Here is a 15957-nt window from a genome sequence, read left to right as displayed (position 1 = left end):
CACAGGGCATTTTTGCTCACAAGGTCTGGTTCTTGGGAGCCGTGTGAATGCTGCGTTCTACACCCAGGCCCAGATTAGATGCTCAGGCGTGTGATTTATGCTCCATGTTGAGTGTAAACGGGCTTACAAACTGATTAGCACATGTTCTGCACTATAAGTCATTTTAGACTCTAGACTGCAGATACCCAAAAAAATGCTTAATAAAGAAGAAAAAATCCTATATAAGTTGCATTTTTGGGAGACATTTATAATAAAATACGGAACAAGGACAGACATTTCCTCTTGAAAAGCAAAACATGTAATGGAATCAATAACAATAATAGATGGAAGATCCACAGGTTTCACTCCTGCAACCGTGTTGAGCTTCATGAAACAAAGGAGGAATCTAGTAAATTAGTGCAACATTCAAACAATTATTCAGATAGTGTAAAGAACATGTCAACTAAACTAAACAGGGATGGGACTATATAAATTCGCTTCCTTCCACTCCCTTTCAAGCAATATTTATTAATATGTCTAATTATTTTAAGTTTGATTCGTCATTGTATGAATGTTTAACTGATGACTGCATTGTTTTTGTGTATTATTCTTGTTTGATTGCTTGAAATAAACCATTTCAAATCAAATCAAAATCAAAAAACTATTTGGCCGAATCCGAATTCTAACTGTACAAACTATATGCTAGTTCATTCATTCATTGATTTTCTATTCCGTTTTTCCCTTTTGGGGTCACGGGGCTGCTGGAGCCTATCCCAGCCACTTGTGGGCGAAGGCAGGGGACACTCTGGACAGGTCGCCAGTCTGTCGCAGGGTAGAGTGTCCACAATCACACACCCATTCACACCTATGGACAATTTAGAGTTGTCAATTAACCTATGAAGCATGTTTTTGGACGGTGGGAGGAAGCCGGAGACCCCGGAGAAAACCCACGCAGGCACGTGCTAGTTATAGTTATATATAGTTATATGCTGGTTAACTTTACAAATTTCAAGTCAGTGAACGTTGAAAATTTTATGTCGGTCCCCTTACAAACATTATGTCACTAAGCTTTACAAACTCTACTCAAGTCAACTTTAAAACGTTATTTTTGTAAACCTGATAAACGAACCTTTCCTCACATGAAATGATGAATATCGCCGCAATGCTTCTTTCCTCCGCCTCAGAATCCTTTGCAACAATAGTCATGGACTTACGGTTTGTTGTGTTGTGTGTTACTTTGCTGCTGCTGGAAACAACTCTGCTGTTAAAATGATTAGAGAATTGATATCACACTGTCTCAGAAAATGTGTTTGGTTTTTTCTCTGTTGGGGCTAGGAGTTTTAAAAAACTCCTTCAAACCAAACCCGTCATCCTAAGACCCAACAAACCTTCCTCTAACTACAAAGGCTTACGGACTTTTTAGTGTTCTTGTGGAACGCTGCACATAGCTCACATGTAGGCCTTGTAGTTGTTTCCAATCTTCTGAATGCGGATGTCGTATTTTGAAAGGATGTAGGGCTCGGCGGTGGCGTAGGTCCCAGCCAGAGCCACCACGCTGGTGATGTCCTGGAAGTCCTGCTGGGTCTCCACTTTGATCTGCAGGAGAGATGCCGCTTGTTAGAGAGCAGCTAATTACAAAGCATGTGGGCAAAGCGGGCAGCCGCTGCTCCACGTCCCACAAGAATCTCACACTTGTGCGCAGGACGGATAATGAAGGGTTCACGAGTGGAAACGCCACCAGGGGAGGCTTTGAACAGCGTCATCATCAGGTTATTAGACGGTAGACTGTAAACACCGGCTGAGGACGAGCCACACAATGAAGGGCTTTTACTCCACGGTAACTCGATCAGAGGACTTATTAGGTTTTCATTTTAAGACGTTTTAGGGACATAAGACGGATTTTATTTACGATGCTTTTTCATCTCTCTTAATTAGATCTGATGTTGCTCCAAACAAACACCAATGGCATGAATTCATGCCGACAACAGCATCTCCTGACCGCTAAAAACAAGCAGAAAGGCATTTTAATCCCACAATGTGTAATCTGATGGAGGATTTCTTAACAGCAAATCACAAAGCAGATTTAAAAAGAAAGTATCTGTGACTTAATGAACTAAAATGTTTGTTTATAAATGTGTTTTTAACATGCTCTTCTAGCATTTTTATTATGATGTAAGATTTATATTTAAAACATTGAAGCCTAAAACTGCATTTCCAAGTATTTCTTTATTCAAATCTATGTAAATAAAAAATAAAAAAAACGAAAAGTAAAAAGTTGCATGATAAATTTCGCATAAATATGTAACTGCACATAAATATGTAAATATGTGACACAATGTCACATATTTACAGTATTTGTTTAATGCTAATGTTGTACTTTTTAAGTCTTACCTTGTTCCAATTTATATTTTAGGTGTTTTAGACATTTTAATGCACTTTTTAGCATTAATTTATTTTAATTTATATTTTCATATATGAGCTGTTTTTTATATTTTAGCTCTTTTACTTATCACTTCTCTTCTTTAAGCTTTTTATCTTAATTTCTCTTTTATTTGTGTTTGTTTTTGTGTATGTAATTAGGTTCTATAGAAATGAGACAATCATATTATGGAGATTATAGTGTGCAAGCAAATGATAATTATATAACTCTAACAAAAGTATTTTACAGTGATTTATATTTTTTCGTCACTTCTTACAGTCTTACAGTAATTATAAGGTGATGTAGCAACATCTGAAGCTTCACTGTTGCGCTGGAGCTCGATTAGCAGGATTGTGTGTTTGTGCTAGCAAAAACGCACAAGAAAAACGCACAAGAAAAACGCACAAGAAACACAACAAGTTTGAGAAAGAGGAGAAAAACAGAGTTTTTATTTCCGTGGGGTTTGAAGTCACAAAAGTGGGGAAAACAAGGGATTGTATCTGAGATTTCAATCTAATCCTTAAGAAGATGTAGAATTTAAATAAAAACAACCTGATGAGGAGCAGCAGGCCCTGATCTGAGCTCCACATTGATGGAACGTTCTGGAGAAGTTCGCATTGGAAAAAAGTCAAACTGAGCTCAGGCAAGAGATAGAGGGAAGCTGGAGAAAGTGAAGCACCAGAGATGAAGAAATGCATCTGTTTTATGTCCCCCCCCCAAAAAAAAAAATTCTATGCCTATGAACCGCATTCAGCTTCCCTCAGAGGCTGCTTTGTCAAGGGGAGGGGCTCTTTGGAGTCTGATCAGTTAAAGAAAATCCCTTCAATGAGTGTTATCGGATGTTTTTTAGAACGTCTGGCTCGTGGGCAGGAAACCAAGCCCATCTACCCAGACGAGGGCAAAAGAGAGACAGATGGAGCCTCATACTGTGAAGGGAAAAAGAAAAGACGAATTCCAAACTTTACACTGCGCCGCATTTATGTAAAACATGAACCAGTTTTTCTCGCTACACCTTTTTGGACAACAAATGCACCAAATATGTAACCAAAAATTCAGCAGCATGAAACAAAAACTGGTTCAGCTCTCCACAGCCAGATTTAAACAGTGATTTGGACCATGTGTCTGACAGACAACAGACGGGTGATTAGCCCTCAGACCTGTCTGAACCCCAGTCTAGCCAGAGCTACCATCATGTTTTATTGACACCATTGGTTTTCCAGTGGCTCAACCCCTATGGAGTTTATTACTATCATAAAGGTTGATGTTAATAAACCGAGATGGGTTCAGATCCATTAAAAAAGTAATGTAGTAAGACCAACACATCTGGGGAAAAACAAAACATTGAAGAAACGGACACACGCACATTTAAATACGTGTTTTGTGTTGTTTTGCCTCAAATTTGTTTAAAAAGGAAAAAGCTAAAATGACATGTAGCGGTAGATAAAAGTTGAATTGTACACAGCTGTTTTTTGTTTTCATCCTTTACTTTGAACGTTTTATCTGGAAGGAATAGTAGTCTGTACATATCATGCACATTTTTTACATTAGTTATTCATTTTGTGTCTACTTTTATAAAGCTTTTGACAATAAATGAAATAAATCAACAAAACAACCAAAAGAGCCGTTTAGGAGCCGAAAGAGTCGGTTGTTTTTAATGAGCCGATCCAAAAGAGCCGGCTCTCTCAGAAGAGCCAGAATTCCCATCACTAACGTTCAAGACTGTTTGTAGCATACGTTGTTGACACTGGACTGTCATTACCCGGTACTAGCACATGTACTCACAGTTGAAAGAGGCTTGGTGTTAAATGTCAAAGTGGGGCGATTCTGGTGAATCTTGCTTGGGCTTTTTCTTTCCCAGCTCTTCTCTGATATACGACAGACTCTGTGGCATAGAATTCCGGGCAGGCACGAAGGGCAATTCTTCATTTCTCCTCCATGATCAATTTTCAAGTGGTTTGGCACTTCCATGAATTAAATAGGATGCTACCCTTACGTCACTGCCAGATCTAAGTCCCTGATTGGTCAAACTGGTTTAACTTCTGTTTAACTTACTTTCACGGGTCTGCCTTTGGTAAATGTGGTACTGACGGACATTAAATTAGCTTTGCTAACATGGAAACTCATATATCTAAGCTAATGTGACTTTCACGTTCTGCATTTGGTTTAGACTTGATAATGTAAAACTCCGGCAGACAGTGTTCCCTCGTTTATCAGGTTCTAAGAATAACCCACTATAGGTGAAACCCCTGAGCTAGGATTATAGATGTTTAAAGGCTGTAAAACTCTTCACAACACACTTTATCCACATTTCTCAGACAGACATAAACATTTTCCCGCCTTTCTCTCTTGTTCAAACTCTCAAAGTTCAAACGTTTGTAGAAAATAAGTCCAGTATTGTAGACTGAAAACAAAGATGCGCTAGCGGTTGAAGATTGATGTAAATGTGATCAACCGAACGTGTTCTGTTCAGGAGAGACAGGATGGAGCTGGTTGATGAACAATGCCCTACTGCCAATCAGGACGCAGAACACAATGCACTGTAAAAAATCCATAGCTCCATGCAAAGGTATTTGCAAACTGCAAGGCCAGGAAAAGTGAATCGAAATATTGCGAGTGAAAACTAAGCATGGCTACACGCACGATTATAGTTTTTCAAAAAGTGCAAAACGTGATGCAATACCTAAATTTGGCATTATTGCTGTTATCGGAGCACAACCTCGCGGTTACAAGAGTGCATAAAAAAATAAAAATCAATGAAATGACATAATGATCAGTGATTTGTACATGAACCGTGTCAAAAGAATTTCAACAGTTTACCCAAAGATCAGCAAAATTACAACTTTTTATGTTCAGATCTTATGAATTTAGCATGTTTTAAAAACCCGGACAACATATTGGGAAGGTGGATGGATTGTATCACCACAAATGAAAATGAACTTTTCCTTGTTAATCTTAGAAAACTCACCTTTCCTATTCCAGAGTGAGCGTGTCCCATTTTGATCACCACAGGCAACGGCGGCGTGCTCATCTGCAGACAAAGACACAACAACACAGCTTTAATGATCGACAAACCAAACAAAAGTGTCAAAAACATTTAGTGAACATTCATTCATACAGACCATTATTAGAGAGCAGTAGTGAAACTGAATAAAGTTATGGTGAGAAACTTTTTCCGTCTGAAGAAATACCTAAAACTCAAAATGTTGACCAACAGTTTTAAGCGACTTGGTAATATTGAGATATAGTTAAAGGTTTTTGATTAGCGGCTGGGGGTTACTGGCCCGGGGAGTAGGTTGGTGTAGAACAGCCACTACGTCCGTCTGATAGTCAGACTTTATCCACAATACCTCAAGAACTTGTTTGTAACACGCTACATGTTAGCCATGTTAGCCTACTAACAATACCTGGAACTTCCAAGCTTGCTCACAAAGAAACAGACTCATACAGTGAAAACAAATGTGACTGTAACCACGCTAACTTCCAAACTCATTAAAAATAAAAATCACCACACATTAGCCGTGTTAGCGTGTTAACAATAACACCCAACCTTTGTAACTTGTAAAAAAACTGACAGCCTCTCAAAAGATCTCCAACATCAGTAAACACAACCAGGATTCATCCAACTATAAGGCGCTACAGATTATACGGTGCCCTGTCATTTTTTGGAAAAAGATGAAGGCTTTTAGTGCGCATTATAGTGCAGAGGATACAGTACATCGCATTGGTATAGGTTTGAGGAAACCAATCACGCCACAGGAATGTGTTTCTCCTGCAGCTTATGCAGTTAAAGTGGGTGAAACATCAACAGATGACTTCAAACCGTCTGCGGTTTAAACGCCCTTTGACAAACCCACTGATACCAGAGCTCTATTAGCGGGTTTGAAGAGGGGACTTTTGCAGATCCTGAGGCAAGCTCTCCACTCTTGAGTGAAACTACTCTGCCTGCAATGCCACATTTCACAAGCTGCTTTTAGGTGACAAATCAAACCAAATCAATTTAAAGATGCAGATTTTGAGACTGTGCATTAACATCTTAAAGATTTGAACTTTTGACTGAGCCCCGGTGCTCCCTAAAGGACTTACCATTGGAAACGTCTCGGTAACGAATACAACTGAATAAATACTGAGCATGCTCAGACCAGAGGCACCAGGTCAAAGTGAACAATGATGTAAAAAACGGATGCATGAAGAGTTTTGAAAGCCAAAGCCTGAAATGAGCATTTACGCGTGTTTACATTGAAAGAGGCTGCTTGAAGGGCGACGTGAACGTAGCTATAGGGGTTTCCACAGTGCTCTCGTCTAATCCTCTTCTCTCCATCATGTCCCACCTTCATATCCTCCTCGTTGGTCTTCCTCTTTCCTGGAAGCTCCAGCCTCATCATCCTTTCACCAACATAATGACTATCCATCCTCTCAAGATGTCCAAACCATCTCAGTCTGCTTCCCTGCATTCATCTCTGAAACATCTACCATGATTTCTTCCTCTGAAGCATGCATTCCTGATGGTCCTTCCCTCTTTCTTCCTAAAGTCTTTAGTACCCTCCACCGTCCCAATCTTCACCTCCTTCCCACATTCTCTGTTGACCCTTGGCATCCAAAGTCCTGTGGGAACTTCACCTCTCGCTCTGTTCCTCTCATTCCCACACAGATACTCTGTCCTGTAGCTGACCCATCCAGAGGTTCCTCCACCTGCTCCACACTATCACGACGGTTACTGAGATGTGCATGAGCATGAGCATGTAGGAGAAGTTACAGACCTCCACCTGGTGAAATACCAGACTGACCACATGTCCTCAAGTTTATGGACTGAGAGTTTCAACTTTTACAATCAGCAAATACTGCATTTTATATGGTAGACCATGAAATCAATGGGTCTTCGTCTAACAAAAAGCAGGAACTTCCTTCAGACGTTTAACAACTCGAACAGCAGCGTCACATGACGCAAGAGAACGTGCCTGCGAGGTTCATCAGGCGTCTGAGAGGAGACCTGCAGAGTGAAAGTGTTTGTCTGCTTCGGGCGGCAGCCGCCCACTGTCTGGACCTGCCCCCTCCCGTCATTCCGCTCAGTGACGGTAGACGACCACATCGTCGGTCTCTAAAGACACTGCCAGGCAGAGACACACCCTCATATTGTTTTCACACTGATTCACCAACCACTAAAAGTCAACTTTTGCTGATATTAAACCTTTTGAGATTTTACATTTATGTTTTTTGGGGATGTGAGGCTTTCCCTCAGCACAGTGATAGTCTGTAAAAGGTTTTTTTCTTCAGTTGTTTGCTTCCCCAACTCTCAGATGTTGCGGTTCTGCTGATTACCTCAGAGCTGCATTTTCAGCCTTTTGTTTCAAAGTCGTCTTCTGTTACAGGAATCCAGATGTTAAAGAAGTCACAAGCTAAAAAAAAAACAATTATATGGTCGGTGATTTCACTCGGTTCAGTGATTTTCTTTAAACCTCCCTTGTTTTTAGTAAATGTGGCACAGAAGGGAGGATGTAAATACTTCAGGGAAACCTGTGCGAGCCGCCTCCCCCTAAGTGCAAACACTGTTGTTTGTAAGTCAGGCAACGTATTGACGGTGGTCAGTAAATCAAGCCCCTGTGTGACATTCCCACCCCGAAAACCTGCATCTGTGGCGCATCTGGAGGTGGAGAGCCCGGCCGTCTGGAAACATCCCCAGAGGCCCCTCCGGCTGACGTGCAGAAGATCATTTGGAAGGAAAAAAAACTAAACTCATCTGCAACCTGGAAGGTGTGAGGGTACAAACAACCACAGACAAAAACCCTGTTAGAGAGACCCACTGTGATGGAAATTGTGTTCTTAACATGTTCTTGTGGCGTCTATAAAGTTAAAGTCCCATTACCTGTCACATACCTTGGTGTGTGACAAGTGTTGTCCTCATCCCCACTGAGTCAATGAGCTGCAGACACAACTGTGCTCAGCAACCATTTGGTGGTTTAATCTACCAATCCAAAGTCTTGATGCTGAGTGATAAGCAGGGAGGTGCTGGCTCCCAGTTTTAGGGTGTTTTCAGACTGGACACGTTTGGTTCGCTTTAAGGGAACCAGAGTTTGTTTTCCCTGATTATCCGGAACTAATTGTCAGTCTGAACACACCCAAGTGGACCCTGCTTCAGGACCAGGGTCCGGGACCAGGAACCCCTCTCGGACCCATCTCTCAAGGTGGTCTTGGCTCTTTTCTAATCAGACTGAGCTTCGGTTCGCTCTGAGATTCTTCCCTCTGAATTCAATTTGTTCCCAGACCTAAACAAAGTAGGAATGTAGCAGCAGATGAGCCGCGGACAAACATAAAGCAACAGTTGTCGTGTTATCAAACAGAAAAAAGGGTCCAACTGTTTATTTGTTAGAACGTTTATTTTAACACCACTAAAACACTTCCTACATGCTTTTCTGTGTCTGGTTACGCGGCATGCGCTGCTGTGACGTCATCCTGAAAGCCACCATGTAGTTCCTGAACAGAATTCTCTTAAACCAAAGCCATAAAACCACAACGATGAGACCCAGCAACTCACTGGGATGTGATCGGATGAATTCAGGCTGATCAAAGCAACTTTTATCGTGACACACACATTGCTTCTCACTGTTTTCCCAACAATCTATATGTCAGAAGCTCTTATCAGTGAACCTTCATACCCAACGTCTCCTCAACACTGCAGTTGCTAGCATCCTCTCAAGTAAAGCACAAACGGCTCGTCTCCTTGCCAGTGCCAGCCCTTGACCCCCCTTTGACCCCCCCCCCCCCCCCCCCCGTACCAAAGTAACAAGTAAAAGTGTTGTTCCTGACATTCAAAACTGGTCATCGAAATATAAAGTTTTAATAAGGTAACGGTCCAGCACAGGGCTGCACGGTGGTGTAGTGGTTGGCGCTCTTGCCTCGTGGCAAGAAGGCCCCTGGTTCAAGTCCCGACTGGGGGACCTGAAACAGAACATTAATGGGGGGCCTTTCTGTGTGGAGTTTGCATGTTCTCCCCGTGCATGTGTGGGTTTTCTCCGGGGACTCCAGCTTCCTCCCACCGTCCAAGAAACATGCTTCATAGGTCAATTGGTCACACTAAATTGTCCAGAGGTGTGAATGGGTGTGTGATATGTGTGATATGTGTGACCCTGTGACCTGTCGTCCAGGGCATCCCCTGCCTTCGCCCTTAAGTGGCCGGGATAGGCTCCAGCAGCCCCATGACCCCGAAAGGGATAAACGGAAGAAGAGGAAAAAAAAAAAAAAGTTAACAGTCCTGATAAGTATAGTAAAGCACGTCTGTCTTTCTCTTGTTGTTTTAACCCGCCCTCATAGTTTCTGGCCAATGACTGAAGAGATCTTTAGTCACATGGTTTTGGTTACAGGCTTTGGTCCGCTTGATGCCAGTTTAATTACAGACCAAACGCAAGTATCGGGACTCGATCCGGTACAAATAAAGTGGACTGGATTGGAAACAAAGGATTTTCCCACTCTGAATACACCCTTAGAGACTCTGGTATGACTCTGTCTGGATGTGAACCTTCAACCTTCCAGTCTCAGTGTGGAAACTCTTCCACTGGTTCATTTTTCTGAGGAAAGACATATGTAAAGACATGAAACCTTCCTTTATGCAATCTGAATCTGGAACACAAGAAAAAATGCTGCTTGAAAAAGTTTGTAGTTGTGATGTAGAAGCTACAATGGACGGACTAGAAACTGCTCAGCTCCATTCTGATGCATCCACCTGTAGACGACTGAATCCACACACGTCATCCAGACTGTACGGCTGGATAGCTCCAATATTGCTCGATAGTTTTAGTTGCACCTGTAATGTTAGGTTGGAGGTGTGAGGGGCTGTGAGGGAGCAGGAAAGAGTGTAAACAGAGAGCTCTCAGCAAGGGGGAGGGGAAGGGGTTTCTCCACTCCAACGATTCCGTCCACAACTCAGAGGTGAATTTATGATGAACTCCTGCAGAAACTATATCCTAGAAAACAAGACAGGTTTTTGATTTTGGCTAAAAACAGTATCATTATAATTAAAAGACCAGTGGGAACGCTTTGGAAATAGATCAAAAGATGATCGATGATTTTCAAGAAAAAAGATGCACCTCCTGCATTGTTTAACAGAGTTTGACAAAGCTCTAGTTTCTATTTTTTTCTGCTTGCATGTGAGCCCTGCTGTGGTTCTCAGCAAACAAAGACCAACTATCCAGCAGACGTAAACCAAAGAAAGTCAGGATTGCTAAATGGTTTTAAAGACCCACTCTCCATATATTTTTGGCAGCAAAAGACTCCATTGAGTTAGCGGGATCACGATGAGTTAATTACAGACAAAAAGGCATTTTCTGGTTTTTTTATCCAAATCTATTGTTGTGATCTCATTTATAAGACCGCTTAGTTGCATGAACGTTTTATTCAAACTCAGCCGTCTTGTGTTGCTGTCACTGTTGTGACATCGTCAATGTGCGACTTTGTAGTCCTCGACGAAATTATCCCAAAACGATGCCGCAGCTATGATCTATCATGTAAGGGTTGTAAAAGTAAAGGCTGGAAGTCTGTTAGAATAGGAGAACTTCACAAAGTCACTTTTTTACTTGTAATTTGATCTTTTATTGTGTCACAATGCCACAAATTAAACTAAGATACCTCAAAATGAGGCTTTTCACAGCAATTTTATGTTAAATTAAAAATAGACTATTTATGAACAGGTTCAGATTAATTAATTGTTTAAAAAGAATGAGTCACATGACAGCACTATTTGAAACGTTTGAAAGTTATGCAACTGAGGCAACATATTTCTGAAAATATCAGTCAAGGTGACAGAGCCTGAGTGTTTAGGTAGCTGTTTTCACAGAGCTATCCAGGAATCTGTCAAACTCATCTAAAAACTGTTTTTTGATTTAAGCTTTATGAGTTAGAAAGTTCCTGTGACGCACATGCAACCTGTCCAGGGTCTACCTTTGCCCAATTGTGGCCCGGATAGGCTCCAGCAACCCCAGAAGGGCTTCACAAGGTTTGGAAAATGGATGGAAATAAAGGAGTGCAAACATAACGAAGCAGCTTTGTCAGCTGTTTGTTACACATGAAGCCAAATTGTGTCTGTTTGGAGGCTAAAACCAGAATTCAATGATGGTTTTCTCGCATGGGTCGGATATCTTTGATCTCATGCCAAAGCAAACTGAATCCACAAACTGGAACCCGAGTCAACGTTTAGTCAATCAATTCCATACATCGGTGCCAACTTGTGTTAAAAGTTTGTTTTTGTTTGTTTCCAGCTTGTTCCTGTCTGTCAAAGCCCAGTAGCATGACCTCATCATCGCTCAACTGTGGTTTATGTAGGACCACCAGTCCTAACAGCATTAGTCATGACAGAGCTTACAATCATATCAACTGCACTGCAGGGTTGTAAAGCCCGTTGTAGAGCTGTGGTTGCCGAGCAACAGGACTTGAACTTCTTGTCAGGAGCATGTGCCGGATAAAAGGAAGCGCATGGTACATCCATCCTGCCTTTATGATCTCTTAATTCTCACTGTGGCCGCTCAAAGTTGCCACATCAATGGGAAGACGTGAAGCACAACGAGCCGTGCAGACGGCGAGAGCAGTGGGACCCCGACCCAGAATCCTTTTCAAGGGCCCCACCGCACACAGAACAAAGACTGCTAGCCCACATCAAACCCCGTCTAGAGACTTAAAGCGCCTCAAGAGAGCTGTAATGTTTAACGTGGACCGCCCACTGAAGTATCTCCCTGAACCCCCCCCCCCGTATCTGACACTACTTTTGCTTCTCACCTGGAGTAAGCCTGAAGTTAAACTGTAGCAGATTTACCTGGAAAATCTCAAATCAAGAAATGATTAACTTTTGACGACGTGCCGTTTCAAAGAAGTTCTGTGATTCCAGTGAGACACTTAGATGGTGTGAAAACTGGGTAATAACTGAGCTTTCAACGCCAAAGGGAGCGTACAATAGCCAGACTGTAAACCCTCAAAAACAAATATTACACGTCGTTCTAAACTTAGAAGAAGACGTCAGGAGCTACTACACAGTAGTTTCTGGGCAAACGCTGTTACAGACATTTACAAGTTGTCATAGAAACCCGCTGGGCTAACATCTGCTGAAAAACAGCAGCAGCAGATGCCTTTGTGCTGAAGTGCTCGCAGTGAAAGCTGTCGAATGCGGCGGGATAATGACTGGCATGGAATTCCATCTCATCTGGCTTTCGCTTGAGTCCAGGGTGGAAAGGCGGGCATGGAAGTTTCCAGGGTGGGGGCTTCCTAATAAGATGGAGGTGTTGACGGAGGAGTCGGGGTAAACGGACGCTGTCATCCCGAACTCATCGTCATTGTCGTTCTTCTGGTGTTTGACCAGCAAACAGACCATTTGTTTAAAGACTAAAGGACATATCGTCTAAGGTTATTATTCTGATTTAATGAGACAGTATCATTTCATCTAAGAAAAATGCCTGCATGAAAAACCCTGTAGCTAGGCTTAAGGTCAAAAATGTTCTGTTGACAAACTGTTTTGCTGAAGTTACCATGACTGTCTTGACTCATTCTGTAGTTTCTATCATAAACACCTTCTTTGGCCGACCTAATGCTAACTCAGAATGATGGGACCTGACGCACGGGGAACCAGTTTGGTAAAAATTTCCAGGTTGTGTTCAAACACACTCTGAAGTACTTTGAGTGAAGTATTGGAATAATTGTTTAGTTCTGTTTAGGATTAAACCATTCAGTGATGCGCATCCTTGTTGGAACCAGACTGAAGCTCATCCCTTGACTCCAAACCACAGACATCTGTCATTGACCATCCCTGATATCATCCACTGGATGAAGCCTGCAGTGATGCTGTGGTGTTGGCTGGAGCTGATTGGTCCACCCTCCAGTCCATCAAAAAACCTGTTCCTAATAATACACAGGTCTATAAATGTGATTCATCATGAGAGTCAGTCAGTGAATTTCTCCTTTCTAAGTCCAGCCTCTAGGGGTCATTTGACGTACTACAACCTTTGAAACTAGCTGGTTAGCTTTAGGGCCATTCAGACTGGAAAAGTCCGTCGCCCTGAATCGAGTTCTTAACCTTGCGTTTGGTCAATAGTTAGACTGCGAAGCGATGTGGCCTTGTGGAAGAGTGTCCGCCCTGTGACTGGAAGGTCGTGAGGTCAAATCCAGGCCAAGTCATAAAAAAATGGGACCCAATGCCTCCCTGCTTGACACTCAGCATTAAGGTGTTGGATTGGAGGGGTTAAACCACCAAATGGTTCCTAGGCGCGGCTGTGTCTGCAGCTCACCGCTCCCCAAGGGGAGGGGTCAAATGTCAAACCTTTCTGAGACTTCCTTTATTCCACTTTGGTTGTTACAGTTTGTCAACTTCACCTCTTCTGATGCTTTTCTCTGTTCTTGATTCAATCTCAAACATGCATGAAGTTTTCACAGAAACTGATTGAGTTCAACTGCTAGTTGACACACTGAATATGAATTATGGGTTTGAATCAACACCGAACCAAAACAATGGAAGTCTGAGTTGAGCTTTTCTTTTGCGGCCCGTCTGCGTTCACAGTGTAATAGGGGCCTGGACAGGGCTCATTAGTGATAATCAATTTACCAACCTACATTCTTTCTTCAGCCTATGGACAGACAGACGTCTGCGGAGCCAACGCTGCAAAAGCCATAAAGTCTGTGCCACATTCTTCTCTGTCTAAGAGGAAGAGGGGAACTTTCTTCCCAAGTTTCCAGCCTCTGGTGCAGTATTGGGTGTCGGAAAAGCCAAAGTAGAAAATGAGGTGGCTGTGTGCAGTTGTGGATTTCCTGTACCATGATATATGAAGGAAAGGAACCTTATTGTCCTTTTTGGCGAAACAGTATTGAGTATAAGCCATCAAAGTGCAACACTGTGTGATTTTTGTGGCACTTCTTCATGTTAACCACGAAGAAGATAAGAAGTCAGAGGCAATTAGAGCAACTTTGCTTCCTAACTTTTCCTATAATTCACATTAAAAGGTCCAACTGCTGCCTTATGTCGAATGATTCCGACGAATTCCTGCCCAAAGTTCCTGTTTCCACATTAAGCTTTGGATTGAATGGCTCAGCTTAAGTGCAACATTCAGGATATAAAACAGATGTGAAGAGAGAGTTGATTGAGTCTCGCCTTAACTCCACTTCAACTTTGCGGTTTGCCACAGTGTCATGCAACGGTTGTCAAGACGGCTGGTTCTTGCCAAAGCATAAATCAATTCCTCTGAAAGATGAGCTCGAATGAATGCAGTTACAGGCAGAGCTGGAAGTCAACTCATCAAACTGATTTCACCTGCAGAACTATGGAACCAGACGGGGGGAAATGGGACTGCTTTGCAATTCACTCCTTTTCCTGTGATACAGCCTTCCATTCATTCGTATGCCACACTTGGTTGAATGAGAGAGCGTGCGTGCTCACAGGCGCTTTGAATACGCTTGGGTTCATCTGCAGAATCTGGAGAAATGAAGAAAACGTGGCAACGAAACGGCAACAGGTGCAGAGGCTGGATTCCTAAAACCGAAATGCTGAAGAACACAAAAATGATTTACATTTGAAAAAAACTGCATCATTCTCTTGATAGAGAACATAGAAAGACGAAGGGTTTCAACAACGTTTGGAATGAAGGAACGTCAGCGCGCATACCAAAGCTCGGTCTGAAGCCAGCTCTGCTGCTGGGTTTGATTACAACTCTGTAAACGGGAGGACAGGCGGGAAACGTCGAAGCAGAGATGTGTAGGAACAGCTGGACGCGGCCTGACCATGGTTTGCATTTATGTCGGCTAATACTCTGCAACAGCAAATGAGCCGATATGTATGGACGTTGTGGAAGGATCCCAGTCATGCGGCGTTCACACAGCATGTGACCGGCGTTCTTGGACGTGATAAACACGCACCTCTTGAAAGCTCTCTCAGCATGTGGGGTTCATGTGGCACAAGCAGGAAGGATCTTTCTCTTCTTTTACCTTTTCTACTTTTTACTAGCATGTTGGAAGAGGTTTGGTGGGAAATGTGGAAGCGGTACAAATCTGGGGGATCTGGCTCCAGGCTTTTTTCTGTCACAGATCCATTCTGACTTGGTGTCATGGAATTCCAACCGGGCACAAACTGCAATTATAAACTTCTCCTTGATGATCCATATTCCAACGGTGGGGAGTCCCTGATTGGTCAAAGTTCCATTGGTTTTACTTCAGGCGCGCGTTCAGTGGACATGCGTTTTTTTACGTAGAGATTGACAACAGTCTTAGAAAATTGGGTGAACGCAAGCGTTTTGAATGCGGCAGCCCAAACGTGCGTTTACAACAACCTTTCATGGAAAGTGGTCATTTGAACGCACGCTGCCAAAGGCGGAGTGAACGTAGCTTCTCCTTGGAGACACATACGTAGTCCAACGTTGGAACTACGTATGTTTTGGTGTTGGCCTTACATCCTGAAATGACCGACCCATTTTGCAGATAAAACGTTCTTGGCTCTATCATTTGTTGCAAGTAAAAAAATATTCATTTTTTTTAGTGTCAGTTAAATTTAGCAGTAAAGTTTGATGAGAGCCATTTCCCCTTTAGACCAAAGCATCATCTAG

At 42.5% G+C, this 15957-nt stretch overlaps 1 protein-coding gene across 1 annotated transcript in view; it reads right to left on the bottom strand.

The window, feature by feature from the left end:
- Positions 1-15957, bottom strand: part of syn3 (synapsin III) — a 150769-nt gene that overhangs the window by 25802 nt on the left and 109010 nt on the right. Inside the window, exons 7-8 of the mRNA XM_004082870.5 lie at positions 5364-5426; positions 1433-1575 (exon numbers count right to left, since the gene is read on the bottom strand). Coding sequence (XP_004082918.4) covers positions 1433-1575; positions 5364-5426 — 206 coding nt within the window. The remainder of the gene's footprint in view (positions 1-1432; positions 1576-5363; positions 5427-15957) is intronic.

Source organism: Oryzias latipes, chromosome 23 (genome assembly GCF_053564925.1).
Source record: "Oryzias latipes strain Hd-rR chromosome 23, Olatipes_Hd-rR_3.1".
NCBI classification, from domain to species: domain Eukaryota; kingdom Metazoa; phylum Chordata; class Actinopteri; order Beloniformes; family Adrianichthyidae; genus Oryzias; species Oryzias latipes.
Note: the sequence above shows the minus strand (reverse complement) of the source record. Positions and strands in the feature narration are given on the sequence as shown.